The sequence below is a fragment of the Martes martes genome (genome assembly GCF_963455335.1).
Source record: "Martes martes genome assembly, chromosome: 14".
Classification (NCBI taxonomy): Eukaryota; Metazoa; Chordata; class Mammalia; order Carnivora; family Mustelidae; genus Martes; species Martes martes.
The window spans coordinates 24,719,535-24,732,798 of record NC_137902.1 but is presented as its reverse complement, the minus strand read 5'-3'; the positions used below and the strand labels follow the sequence as shown (position 1 = coordinate 24,732,798).

At 34.6% G+C, this 13,264-nt stretch overlaps 1 protein-coding gene across 2 annotated transcripts in view; it reads left to right on the top strand.

Annotated features, from left to right (window-relative positions):
• The window catches only part of SLK (STE20 like kinase), a 58,945-nt gene that overhangs the window by 23,661 nt on the left and 22,020 nt on the right, over positions 1 to 13,264 (top strand). For both annotated transcript variants that reach the window (XM_080822721.1, XM_080822722.1), the window contains exons 5-11: positions 5,399 to 5,471; positions 5,637 to 5,831; positions 6,620 to 6,701; positions 8,152 to 8,280; positions 8,623 to 9,993; positions 11,918 to 12,048; positions 12,269 to 12,392. In XM_080822721.1, coding sequence (XP_080678847.1) covers positions 5,399 to 5,471; positions 5,637 to 5,831; positions 6,620 to 6,701; positions 8,152 to 8,280; positions 8,623 to 9,993; positions 11,918 to 12,048; positions 12,269 to 12,392 — 2,105 coding nt within the window. The remainder of the gene's footprint in view (positions 1 to 5,398; positions 5,472 to 5,636; positions 5,832 to 6,619; positions 6,702 to 8,151; positions 8,281 to 8,622; positions 9,994 to 11,917; positions 12,049 to 12,268; positions 12,393 to 13,264) is intronic.

The following is a 13,264-nucleotide window of genomic DNA, read 5'->3' as shown; positions in this document are numbered from 1 at the left end:
GCCTGGGTGGCTCAGTCAGTTAAGCATCTGCCTTCAGCTCAGGTCATCATCGAAATGTCCTGGGATGGAGTCTCTTGTTGTCTCCTCAGTCAGCAGGGAGCCTGCTTCTCCATTTGCCTGCCATTCCCTCTGCTTGTATGTGTGTGTGCGTGCTCTCTCTCTGACAAATAAATAAAAGCTTAAAAAAGAAAACAAGTATAAGTTGATATACTAAATTTTAACCTTTTTATTGTGAAATAATACAGATACAGAAAACCACACAAGTAATTGTGTAGCTTAGTGATTTTGTAGCTTTGTAGATGATAGCTTTGTAACTACCACTAGGTCAAGAAATAGAACTAGCAGCACTTCCATGTGTCCCATCTTAATCAATGTCTCTCTCTTCTGAACAGGCTGTCTGTCTGGACCTTTATAGTAATCACTTCTTTGAGTTTTTTTTTTTTTTCCTTTTCATTTCTTTATGGCTTTATTACCCAATGTTCATCTCTTGACTTTAGAATTTAGACTTGCCCATATTTAAAACCTCATTTTTGTTCTAAGTCTTTTAATTTATAGGATCCCACTCCCCATCCCATCTCTTTCTTTTCTTTACATTTTATGTCATGCATTTTCATGGGGGCCAAAATTGGTTCTTTGGGGGCAAAAAAATCTTAAATATTACAGTATTTAATAATCCTCCAAATGGCCCACAGAAAACAAACATATAGTATGTCTGTGGTGTTAAAATTTCATGGAGGAAAGGAGGATTAGGAAAGAAAGTCTAAAAAGGCTCTATAGGAGAATGATGATGAAAAAAAGGTTGAGAAGCACTGAACTAACTATGAGACCTGGGTATTGGACCTGTTGAGTTTCCCTCAATCTGCATTTTGCCAGCTGTATACTCATGATCATTTTTAGTAAGTTTCTCTTTGTATTTCCTTCAGATGTGCAGATAAATGCAAAGGCCTCATCAGTCTCAAATTTGATTCTTTGGCCAGACTATATATAGGTGGTTTTGTGTCCTTTCACTGGAAGGCACATGTCTGCCTTTAGCTTTTTTTTTTTAATGTTAGCAGCTGTTGATGCTTAATGCTTAGATCTGTTCTTTGGTTTGAGTTTGCAAAATGAGAATTTTACCACTTTGTTTTCATTTACTTTTTTTGATAATAATTTTGATATAATTATTAACCAAGTATGTTATTATTTTTATTTATCATTATAAAATTAAGAATAATTATATAAGATGACACTTTCCTTCAGCTATTTGATTCCTGAGGAATATAGTTCATATGGACAAGACAGGAAAATGCTTGATTCCTTCTTTTTATTTATGTAGCTCTAAAGACCATGAATTGGTTCTCTCTCATCCTCAGTTGGTGACCAGTATTTTTAAAAATATTTTTAACTCATGAATTTAACTTTATAGATGTGAAATCTACTATAATTTTTATCTAATTGAAGCTCACATTATACCATCTTTGATCGATGGGAGCCTCTTTAAGTTGATATGTTAAGTTTGATATGACTTTAGTACCCTTTGATAGCTTCCTTGTTACTATAGGTTAGGTTGAGGTGTTTCAGGATTATCTTGTGTATTTCCTGCCTCCAGCCTGTAATTAGCCATTTCTTAAAGAAGCTCTAGTTTTTTTTTTTTTTTTTTTTGAAGATTTATTTATTTATTTATTTATTTGACAGACAGATCCCAAGTAGGCAGAGAGGCAAGTAGAGAGAGAAAGGGCAAGGTAGGCTCCTTGCTGAGCAGAGAGCCCGATGCCAGGCTCAATCTCAAGACCCTGAGATCATGACCTGAGCAGAAGGCAGAGACCTAACCCACTGAGCCACCCAGGCGCCCAAAGCCCTAGTTTCTTTTAGTAGGATATGGTGTTTCAAGACTGCGTCTGAATGTTAGAAGTGATTAACAGTTTCTGGATTGGCCATGATTCTAGGCCTTTCCAGAGGACAGAGCTAGGCTGTCTAAGTTCCTGTGTATTTCCTAATCAAATTCAGGATGTTTGTTTTTCTTTTTGTTTTGTTTTTTATCCTAACCTCTTCTGTGTTACATGTGTATCTCCTTCTATCCTAAGAGTCCTGGTTCTCAAGGGCATTGATGATAGATTTAGAATATCCCATAATTACTTATTTTCGTTCCTTTTTCTATATTTAATGCTCACCACCAGTCCTTACAATGATATCTCTTTGGTCATGTTGGTTGTCTGAAGTTTATTCTCTGGTAGATAACTCTGGAGGGGTTCTCTGAGTTCTTACATAATGATAAAATTTCTACCCATATTTATACTTTGAAGGTCAGTTTTGCTGGATGGAAAATCCTTGGCTTACATTTCTTTCCTTGAGTTATCTGAAATATATTACCCTGTTTTCTTCTGTTATAAAGTGTTATTGTTCAAAAGTCTGATGATAATCTGATTTTCTTTCTCTTTCAAGTCATGTACTCTTTTTGCCTAGATGCCAAAGAGTTTTTTTTCTTCAAGGACCAATAATTTGACTAGACTTTTCTCTAATATGTTCTTCTAATATTCAAGCCTTTTTTTTTTCCAGGAAGGTTTTCTGGAATTACAGGTTTGAGTATTTGTTCTGTTCCCTTTCATTGCCTATCTTTTTTAGGAACCTTTTTTGTTTGTTGGCTTTTCCAGTCAGCAATATTTAAGAACTTTGTCCCAGATTCTTTTTATCTTTCTTCATTTTTAAAAAATTGTGGCGAAATATAAGAGTTAACAGTTTCAACTGTTTTTAAGTGTACAGTTCTGTAGCATATTCACATCGTTGTGCAACCATCACCACTATCCATCTCTAGAACTCTTTTCATCTTTCCCAATTGACACTCTGTACCCATTAAACACTAACTGCCAATTCCTCCCTCCACCCCTAGGTCCTGGCAACTACCATTCTACTTTCTGTCTCTATGAATTTGACTACTCTAGATACCTCATATAAGTGGAATCGTACAATATTTATCTTTTTGTGACTGGCTTATTTTACTTAGCATAATGTCTTCAAGGTTCAACCATGTTGTAACATGTTCGTTTCCTTTTAAAGGATGAGCAGTGTCTGTTACTTATACATACCACATTTTGTTGATCAATTCAGCCATTGATGGACCTTTTGGCTCTTGTGAATAATGTTGCTATGAACATAGATATACAAATACCTGTTGGACTCCCTGCTTTCAATTCTTTTGGCTATTCTAGAAATGGAATTGCTGGGTCATGTGATTCTGTATTTAATTTTTTGAGAAACTACCATTTTCCATAGTAGTTGTACCATTTTACATTCCCATCAGCAATGCACAAGGGTTCCAGTTTCTCCACATCCTTGTCAACACTAGCCATCCTAATGAATGTAAAGTGGTAATGGGTGTGAATTTTTTGTGCTTATTTGCTCTTGCATTTTTTCTAGTTTAGTCTTTGTTTCTAAAATGACTTTTTCTAATTTTTCTTGAGTTCTCTCACCTCATAATTGAGGTTTTGTAATTCTGATGATGTATGTTACTCTTTTATGTTTTATATCATTTTTTTAAACTCTGGTAGCTCATTTAAAAATGATACGTTATCATTTTGATCCATTTTGGTGTATATTTTTCTGTAAATGTATTTAGAATCTTGAATATAGGAACATACTTTTGTGTAAAAGAGTGCATACCTCTAAAAATAAGTAAATTATTGAAGATTTAGGAATACCAAAATAGTCTTGAGTTGGTTGACATTTAAAACGGTTGCAGTTTTTGTTTTATTAATTTATAAATACTTAGAGAACCTTCTATTTCTGCGATACCCTGTTACATGTACACGGATGTAAAGAACCATGCTATCCTCAAGAACTATTTAATACACCACAGTAACCAAATTTTTATGATTTTATCAGGTCATATGGTTACAAATGGAAATAAATGAGTAAAATGCTATTTTAACAGACCAACATATACATTCAGCATCATTATAAATAGAACTACAAAGCGTATAGCAACCTTAATTTTCCCCTTTGCACAACAATTAAGGTACCTTTTTGTCCATCTTTAGTTTACCTCTTGTTCATAAGGGTGCTTAGAGAAATGTGAATATTGACAAGGGACAGTTGTTTAGGTCTGTTTCTGGATCTCCTTCCCCAGTCATATTCGTCAGGGGAGAAAGTTGAAAAGAAAAGAGCATTAATAGGCTCTAGGAAAATACTTGAATAAGTACTGAGCTCATTTTACCTGAGTACAGAACCTCTTCTGGCAGGAATTCAAATTGTGGTTTCAAGTCCTTCCTCCAAAAACATAAGAGAAGCTTGTAAGTTGAGGAGGTTGGGATAGTGGTAAAGAGTCCTGAATAAATCTATTTACATTGTATCTTCTACAGATATATCTTCCAAGTTTAATATGTTTTATTTGCTTACTCATTTATGAATTTCATTATAAAACATTAATGAAATATCTAATGTAATAAAGGACTTTGTACACCACATTAGGAAGCTTGAAATTCATTCTATAGGCAATAGATAGCTACCACTGTCTTTTAAGTGGGAGAATTATGTGGTCCAAAAAAACCCCCCAAAATTATGTGGTCCAAAAAAGACCCCACCATGAAATAGACACAAATAATTAGAACACAGTCAGGATTTCATGAGCTTTAAGAGTTCTACCAACAAAATAGCAGAAAGGTTAAAGTTATAGATAAGGCTGCTAATGGTACCTACCATTTATTGAGTATATATTCTGTGTCACTTTTGGGGGTATGAGCACCAAATACTGGATTTTTGATATTTATTCATTTTGAGAATTATGGCATTTCAAACATGAAACTTTAAAAGTTATGTATAAATGGTATGAGGTAATTAGGCAGCAAGAGCAAATTGTGTTGCTATTGTTCTCTAAGCTGAAAAGGTGAGATTAACAACTGATAAAGCTGTAATGTTGCTGTTCTCTATAATTTTAAATTAAAAACATGTTTTTTTATTTTTTTCTTTATAATATAATTTTATGAGGGAATTAGCAAGACATATGCTGTTATAAGGGCTACTTTATAATTTCTGCTTTTCACCCTATAGAAAAAAATGTTTATGTTTATCAATTTAATTATATCATTTACCACTAGTTGGCATTTGCTTTGAAGTGTTATTAGACTGGTCTGTTTTAAAGTTACTATTTGTTTTTATCAATTCTGAAGAATTCTTGATCTGAAGATGTATAAGGGTGGTAACATTAAATGTATTAATGATAAGATATTTTCTTTGGCAGTTTTTTTGGAGAGTGTTGTGGTAAAAAGATTGCGGTCAAAATTAGGATGGTAGAGAAGTTACTCTATTTTGTTTACCCTTTAATAAGAGTGGTCTTGTTAAAGACTTGAAATGCTTTTCCCTATGTGAAGTACAGTGAGCTTTGCTAAAAACTATTAATACTTTGTATGATTGCTTTTATTTCTAGCGGATTTCGGAGTATCAGCTAAAAACACAAGGACAATTCAAAGAAGAGATTCCTTTATTGGCACACCATATTGGTATGTATTCAGCTCTATGGATTTATAGTATTATGTCAGAAGTTCTTATCACCTATTATCACTCATTAATTTTGCTCACATAATTGATTATACTATCTTTTATGTGGCTTGCAATTGTTATTCTTAAGTTAAACATCTTAACTTTTCAATTCTCTGTCTTCCTAGGATGGCTCCTGAAGTAGTCATGTGTGAAACATCTAAGGACAGACCCTATGACTACAAAGCTGATGTTTGGTCCCTGGGTATCACTTTAATAGAAATGGCTGAGATAGAACCACCTCATCATGAATTAAATCCAATGCGAGTGCTGCTAAAAATAGCAAAATCAGAGCCCCCTACCTTAGCACAGCCATCAAAATGGTAAAATCCTCTAAACAAAGCCTTTTACAAAGCAAAACTTGATGTTTTATTCTCCCAGCTTCTCAAGGGTATTTAAATTTAGTTACATGGTATGAAGACTGTATGAGTAGAAAACTGATTTTTGGTAGGTTTTTTTTTTAATAAGACTTAAGAACCACACAAACTCTTATAACTCACTTTTTCCATAAATTTGAAAGTATCAATGATTTGAGGTCTACTTGAAACAACTGTATATAATATAGTATTTTTTTAAAGATTTTATTTATTTATTTGATAGGGAAACATAGCAAGAGAGGGAACACAAGCAGCGGGAGTGGGAGAGGTAGAAGCAGGCTTCCTGCTGAGCAGGAAACCCAACGTGGGGCTCGATTCCAGGACCCTGGGATTATGACCTGAGCCAAAGGCAGACGCTTAACGACTGAGCCACCCAGGCGCCCCATAATACAGTATTTTCTATACTGTAGGAAAGTGAGGAATATATGTGGTTAATTTATATTTGTGGAATTTAATAGAAGAGTTTCTGTGATTTTTGGCATACGTGGAATATATGACTATATCATAATGTCTGAAACTATGACTCTACATACATATATATTTCATTTTATATTTACAGATGATATCTTAATATTCATCTTAATATTATTATGAAATCTTAGTATTCTCATTAACCAGTCTTGTTATGTTGAATAGTATGACATACATTAAAAAACACAACTGTAACTCACCAGAGTTTTGATTTTAATAACAAGAAAATAAAACAATATCATTGTTAAAATTTTATTTTGAAGGTCTTCAAATTTTAAGGACTTTCTAAAGAAATGCTTGGAAAAGAATGTGGATTCCAGGTGGACTACATCTCAGCTACTGCAGGTAAGAGAAGAGAAATATGATGACAGTGATCATGTCATTGTTTTAACATCTCGTTATGAAGAATACAATTTCAGATTCATTCAGCGTATTCTCTTTTCACTCAGGTTTCCCTGTGGAAATTGGAATACATTGTAGTAGTAAACATTTACTTTACAAACATATGTGCTGCCATTACCAAAAGGCATTTAGCTTACAAGTCATTCCTTTTGTGCTTTTTTGATTAAGTTTAATTGTATTCCTTTTATTCTGTTAGTTATTTCCATTTTGTTAGTTATTTCCACTTTGTCTCTCCAGTTTCTAGAAAGCAAGCCCCTTGGAGGCAGGGGTCATGAGCTAATTAATTTTTTTATCTGTCTCTTAGAGTGAGGATAAATATTCAATAATATTTGACTGTTGAGTTTTTTAAAAATGGTGTTAAAGTGATTGGATCAGTTTGTTTTATAGGAGGACCTATTTGTAATATCTGAAATAGAAACTTGTTAAATAATATTACAGGTAGACAAACAGAATGACCAATCTTGAGGCAGTTACTGTTAGATTGAGTTACTTTTGCATCCTAGTATTTTAGGTTGATCTGTTTATCTTGGGGAAAAAGCAGAAAAAATTGCCTTGCTCTGTGCAACAGGTAGATCCCTAGAACACTCTTTCTCTTATTATTTTATTACCCCAACTTTAGAAGGACTTAGTCTGTGACAGGCACTATTAAGTGCTGCTGAGTGTACAAAAATGAATAAAATGTCTTCTTACTCTTAAGAATATTAGAACCATGTCATAAAACCAGTTATATGCAGACCTTTTTTTTTTTTTTTTTTAAGATTTTATTTATTTGAGAGAGAAAGGGCATGAGCAGGTGGCAGGGAGGGGTAGAGGGAGAGGGAGAAGCATGCCCCCTGCTGAGCGGAGAACCCAGTGCAGGACTGGATCTCAGAACCCTGGGATCATGACCTAAGCTGAAGGCAGATTCTTAACTCACTGAGCCACCCAGGTGCCCTTATTTGCACACACTTTTAACAGAACTCTAAAGCTTTTTGTTTTTAACAGAACTCTAAAGCTTTTTGTAATTCTTTTATTGAGGCTTTTTCCAGGATTTATATATATTGTTGTTACTTTTTAAGAGCTAAAAATGTATCCATTTGAAACCTGCTTTAAAATTTAATTTAGATTATGAAATTTCAAACGTAGAAAAGTACATGTACCCAGATACGTGTTACCATTTTTGACATATTTCCTTCAGATTCTTTTAAGAAAGTACATGGTTGAAGGCAGCCCTATTACTGCTCAGTCCCCTTCTCCTCCTTCCTTGCCCAGATGCAACATTATATGAAGTTGTTTATATTTTTGTTATCCACGTATTTATATTTTTACCACATAATGACATGTGTATTATGTGTCTGAAATTTTATAAGTGTTTCAGCTGTTATTAAGTATGCTCTTCTTCGTGCTCAAACAGCATCCCTTTGTTACGGTTGATTCCAACAAACCAATTCGAGAGCTGATTGCAGAGGCAAAGGCTGAAGTAACAGAAGAAGTTGAAGATGGCAAAGAGGAAGATGATGATGAGGAAACAGAAAACTCTTTGGTCAGTATTTAGAAACAAAATGTTATTTAGGTAATACTTGAAGTTAGGTTTTGAGGTGTAATTGCACCTGTGTCTAAAGATTGATTTGATAGGTAGCAGTACAAAACCTTTAATTTTAGGGGTGAAGATTAACAAGTTTGCCTTTTGCTCCCCATTTTTGTCATATTTATTTGAAGATTTGTCAGTTCTTTAAATTATTTTTATAACTTCATCAAATTTTAATTAAGATATTAAATCATTATGTATTGTTTAAATCCTATATCTATATACAAAATGTATATTGTTTTGGACTCCATCTTGAAGTTATGTTTTAACACTAAACATGTATAAAATCTTTTTTAGCCAATACCTGCAAGTAAGCGTGCCTCATCTGACCTCAGTATTGCCAGCTCTGAAGAAGATAAACTTTCACAAAACGCTTGTATTTTGGAATCTGTCTCAGAAAAAACAGAACGTAATGCTTATGAAGATAAATTTAACAGCAAAGTTCTTAATGAAAATCTCACTACTGACGAACCTGAGAAAGGTGCAGAGGGTGTTAATGAACATACTAACGATGCTCATTTAGAAGCTATGGATGAACTTCATAATAGAACAACAGTAATCGAGGAAAATGGGAGAGAGGAGAAGAGACCCAAGCTTGAAAATTTGCCTGACACAGAAAATCAAGGAATAGTGGACATTAATTCAGTCTGTGAAGGAAGAGAGAATAACATAACTTTAGAAACAAATACTGAACAGAATCTGAAACCTGAGGAAGAAGGGGATCAGGAAAAACAACAGATATTTGAAAATAAGATTATGAAATCTGAAGAAACTAAAGATACTGCTATTCAGACAATGGATTTAGTTTCTCAAGAGACCGGAGAAAAAGAGGCAGACATTCAGCCAGTTGAAAATGAAGTTGCATTTACAAAGGAAGACAGCCAAGAGAAATTGCGAAAAGATGACAGAATTCTAGAAGATGTGATCAATGATACAAGCAATTTGATAGGAAGGAATGAGGCAGGAGATGTTGCTCACAAGGCAGTTGAAAACAATGCTGAGGGTGCTCAGGGTAATGATGGGAAAGAAGTGACTGAAGTAGACCAGAAATTAGTAAGTAAGCCCACAGAGGGTCCCGAGGCTGGTGTTACTGAGAAGGTTCCTATTAAAGATGTAGTGGAAACTAATGAGATAGATCAGAAATCTGTGGAAGGTAAAGATGAGGAACAATTAATCAACAGTTTAGAGAACATAGTGAAGACCAGTGAGGAATCTGGGACAAATGAAGGTGAGGAAATTACTGAGTCCAGTAGCGCTGAAGAAAAAAAGGTCAGACGTGCAGTAACTCATACTGACCACAAGGCTTTAGGAAGTGAAACTCGGGATGCTCATGAAGCCACTGTTCAGATAGATACAGAGCAAAAAGCAATTCCATGTGAAGTGCCAATTAAAACAGAACCTCAAGTGACTCCGTCTTCACAGCCCAGTGAACTTCAGCCTGTTCCAATACCGAGTATTAATGTCAACTCTGAAGATGCAGAAAATAAAGGGGAAATAGGTGCTTTATCAAAAACTGAAACCATGCTTGTTCCAGAATCTGAGAATCAAAAGGAAAATGATACTGATTCAGGCACTGGTTCCACTACTGATAATAGCAGCATTGACTTGAATTTATCCATCTCCAGCTTCCTAAGCAAAACTAAAGACAGTGGATCAATTTCTTTGCAAGTAAGTATATGTGGGTCCTTGTTTGGGTTTTTCATCATTTTGGCTATTTACAGTTTAGGTGAAACAGACATTTTGAAAATAAAACAGCACTTAATCAGTGTAGTACCAACCCTGTAAAACTCTTAAGGCCTATGAAGGCAATCAACTAAAAGAATGAAGGAGAGAGATGCTGGATGTAATCTTTTAATTTTTTGGTAATACATATTTTTGCTAACCTGATGTAAACAGTAGAAGTTACTTGGTGTGGTTGAGTTCTCTTATTGCACATATTTAGATATATTTTAGGAAGAATCCTTAGTATATGAAAGAATTGAGGAAAGAATGATCACTTTTTAAGCACATTTAGAGTGTAACAGTCCTTGATTTATCAGTGGCCCATGCGTTGTTGCCTCCTCATTCATAGTTACCACTACTGCTGTGAGAACCACTATGAGAAAACAAACGAAAAGTCAAAAACTAAAATGCAGAACACTTAGAGCTTTTAGAGCCATTCTCCAATCTTAGTGTGCTTAAGAATTACCAGGGGTATATATGATTTAGGGATATTAACTAGACTTAGTGGTGTTAAATGGTGATCATTTACCAATACATGCAAATGTTGAATTGTTATATTGTACACCTGACACTAATATACTATTTATTATATGTCAAGTATACTCAACATGAATAAATTATTTTAAAAATGAGTTTCAAGGGGAGCTATGTGGAGGTCTGGGGTAGGGCCCAAGAATCATTATTTGTAACAGAAGATCCATGGAATTCTGATACAGGTGAGCCATAGACTACTTAAATTCTCTGGGTTGACAGCAGAAGAGAAGACTGTATAAAGCAGGAAGAACTTAGGAAACTGACCTTAGAAGCTCCAGGGCGTGGCTGATGAGTCTGCCTCTCTGCACCAAATTATTACACTTATTACCTAGATTGTTTTCAGTTAAATTCCATTAATTTGAACTGAATAACCTTTTTAAAAAATTCAAATACTTTTTTTGAAAATTAAGGTGATATTAATTGTAGATACTTGAGTAGGGACTGAAGAAAATAGGATGTTTGGATTTACAGGGTGGCATACCCACTTTAGGTTTTAGGGGAAGCCTGGCTACATAGGGTTCCATAGTCCAGGGCTTAGGAAGAGAAGCATGAGTATACTGGCATCCTGTAGAGTTGAACACTAAGAGATTGCAGAAACGTGATTGGAAAGTGCTAGAGACAAACTAAAATCCTAAGGCATTTTGAATTTAAGTACTTTCATATTCTCCTTTTGCTCCTTCTGCTTTCAAATCCTTCCCCCATTTCAAAATTATTTGCTCTCAATACTTATATGTATGCCAACTATCTTTTTTGGGATGTTATTCTTCTGTTATTTCTATTTGGATTTAAAAAGCATTTGGATACCAACTGAGGAGTGGATTGGTCTTGATAGAGAATTATAGGCAATAACTCAGGCAGTAGAAGAGTTATCTTTCTAGTAACTCTAAAATCACATGTTCATCTCTGTTTCTGAGATGGAGGAGAGCTGTTGATATTATTGTTGCTGATGAAATGGATTCTGATTACAAGTCCTGGCAGTGTATAAAGATTACCTGGGGAGCCTTTCTAGAATGCAAATTCTCACCACCCTGTTGATTCAGGTTCTTTAAGGGATGAGCCCCAGGCATTCATTTTTAAGTGTTTTTTCAGTGATTTTAAAACTGAAAAGCAGAGGTATCTGAGAACTTAAGGTCAAAAGAGGAAGAAAAATGATTAACATGTAAAAGTTAGCTAATTAGTCATTTATGTGAATTGTTTTTTACCACCTGTGCCTAATTACAGTGTGGTGTCAAAAATTATACATGCACAGCTCTGTGTTGTGTTTTGTTGAGGAGAAAATGTTTTCTGTCTCCAGTATTTTCTGTATAAAGCCTAACTAAAATAAAATCTCACTCAGGAAACAAGAAGACAAAAGAAAACATTGAAGAAAACACGCAAATTTGTTGTTGATGGTGTAGAAGTAAGTGTAACAACGTCAAAGATAGTTACGGATAGTGATTCCAAAACTGAAGAGTTGAGGTTTCTTAGGTGAGTAGAGAATTTAATTAAAACTGGTTTTATGATTTCCTTTCAGTCTCTGCAAAGTATGAAGAAATAGAGAAACAGGAGTTAAGTCTTGGCTAATTTTGGATTATTCTTATTACTTTGGCATTTGAAAATATTGTTAAAGTTGTTTTTTTTTTAAAAGCATTACTTCAAAGGTATAATTTTTGCTATCTTCCCCATTATTGCTGTTAAATTTTATCAGACGTCAGGAACTTCGGGAGTTAAGATTCCTTCAAAAAGAAGAGCAGAGAGCCCAACAACAGCTCAATAGCAAGCTACAACAACAGCGAGAACAAATTTTCCGGCGCTTTGAGCAAGAAATGATGGTAAAGTCTTAGATTTTGTACCATTTTGTTAATACTGAAATTTAGTGCTTTAAAAAAAAACCCCACTTTTAGAACTTGTTCTTTGATTATGAGATTTTTCTCTGGCTTTGTTAGCATTTCTGGACTTTATCTCTTTGGTATTCTAGTATGTCTTTTTTCCTTTTGCATGAAAGGATCTTCTATCTCAGTCTTCCTGTCACTGACTTAACAGTGTGATGGGTGTCTTCCAGTTTTCTTTGCTTAAAATTTATCATGAAAACCTGGAATCATAAAGCCAGTGGATGGTCTAGAAAGTTCTTATGTGTGCCTATTTCTGGGTAATTTTTCAGTGTTAAAATTTGACCTCTCAGACTTAGGATCCAAGATTTTAAGGCAGTCTAGAATAGTTTTCCTTAAGCCTGTCTGGGTATTAGAACTACTTGGGGCTTGTTCAAACACACTTACTTCTCTGCTCCTACAGTTAAGCTTCCACATCCCTATTCACAACTCCTAGAGAAATTGGTGCCGACTAGCCACGGGTATTTGTCACGGAGTCTTTCAATTTTTACCTTGTTTCCAAACTTGGAAAAGGAATAAGTAATGTGTTAAAAAATTTTGGTAATTTATTGAAACATCTAGCTTAATGAAGGTTTTAAATATAGTTCTTTTGCTGTTCTTATAAGTAATAAGGATTGTTTTCTGTGAAATATGGCATTGTTGATTACATTTGTTGAATCATACCTGAGAATTCTTTTTTTTTTTAAGATTTTTTTTATTTATTTGACAGAGATCACAAGCAGGCAGAGAGAGAGAGGGAGAGAGAGAGAGGAGGAAGCAGGCCCCCTGCTGAGCAGAGAGCCCAATACTGGGCTCCATCCCAGGAACCTGGGATC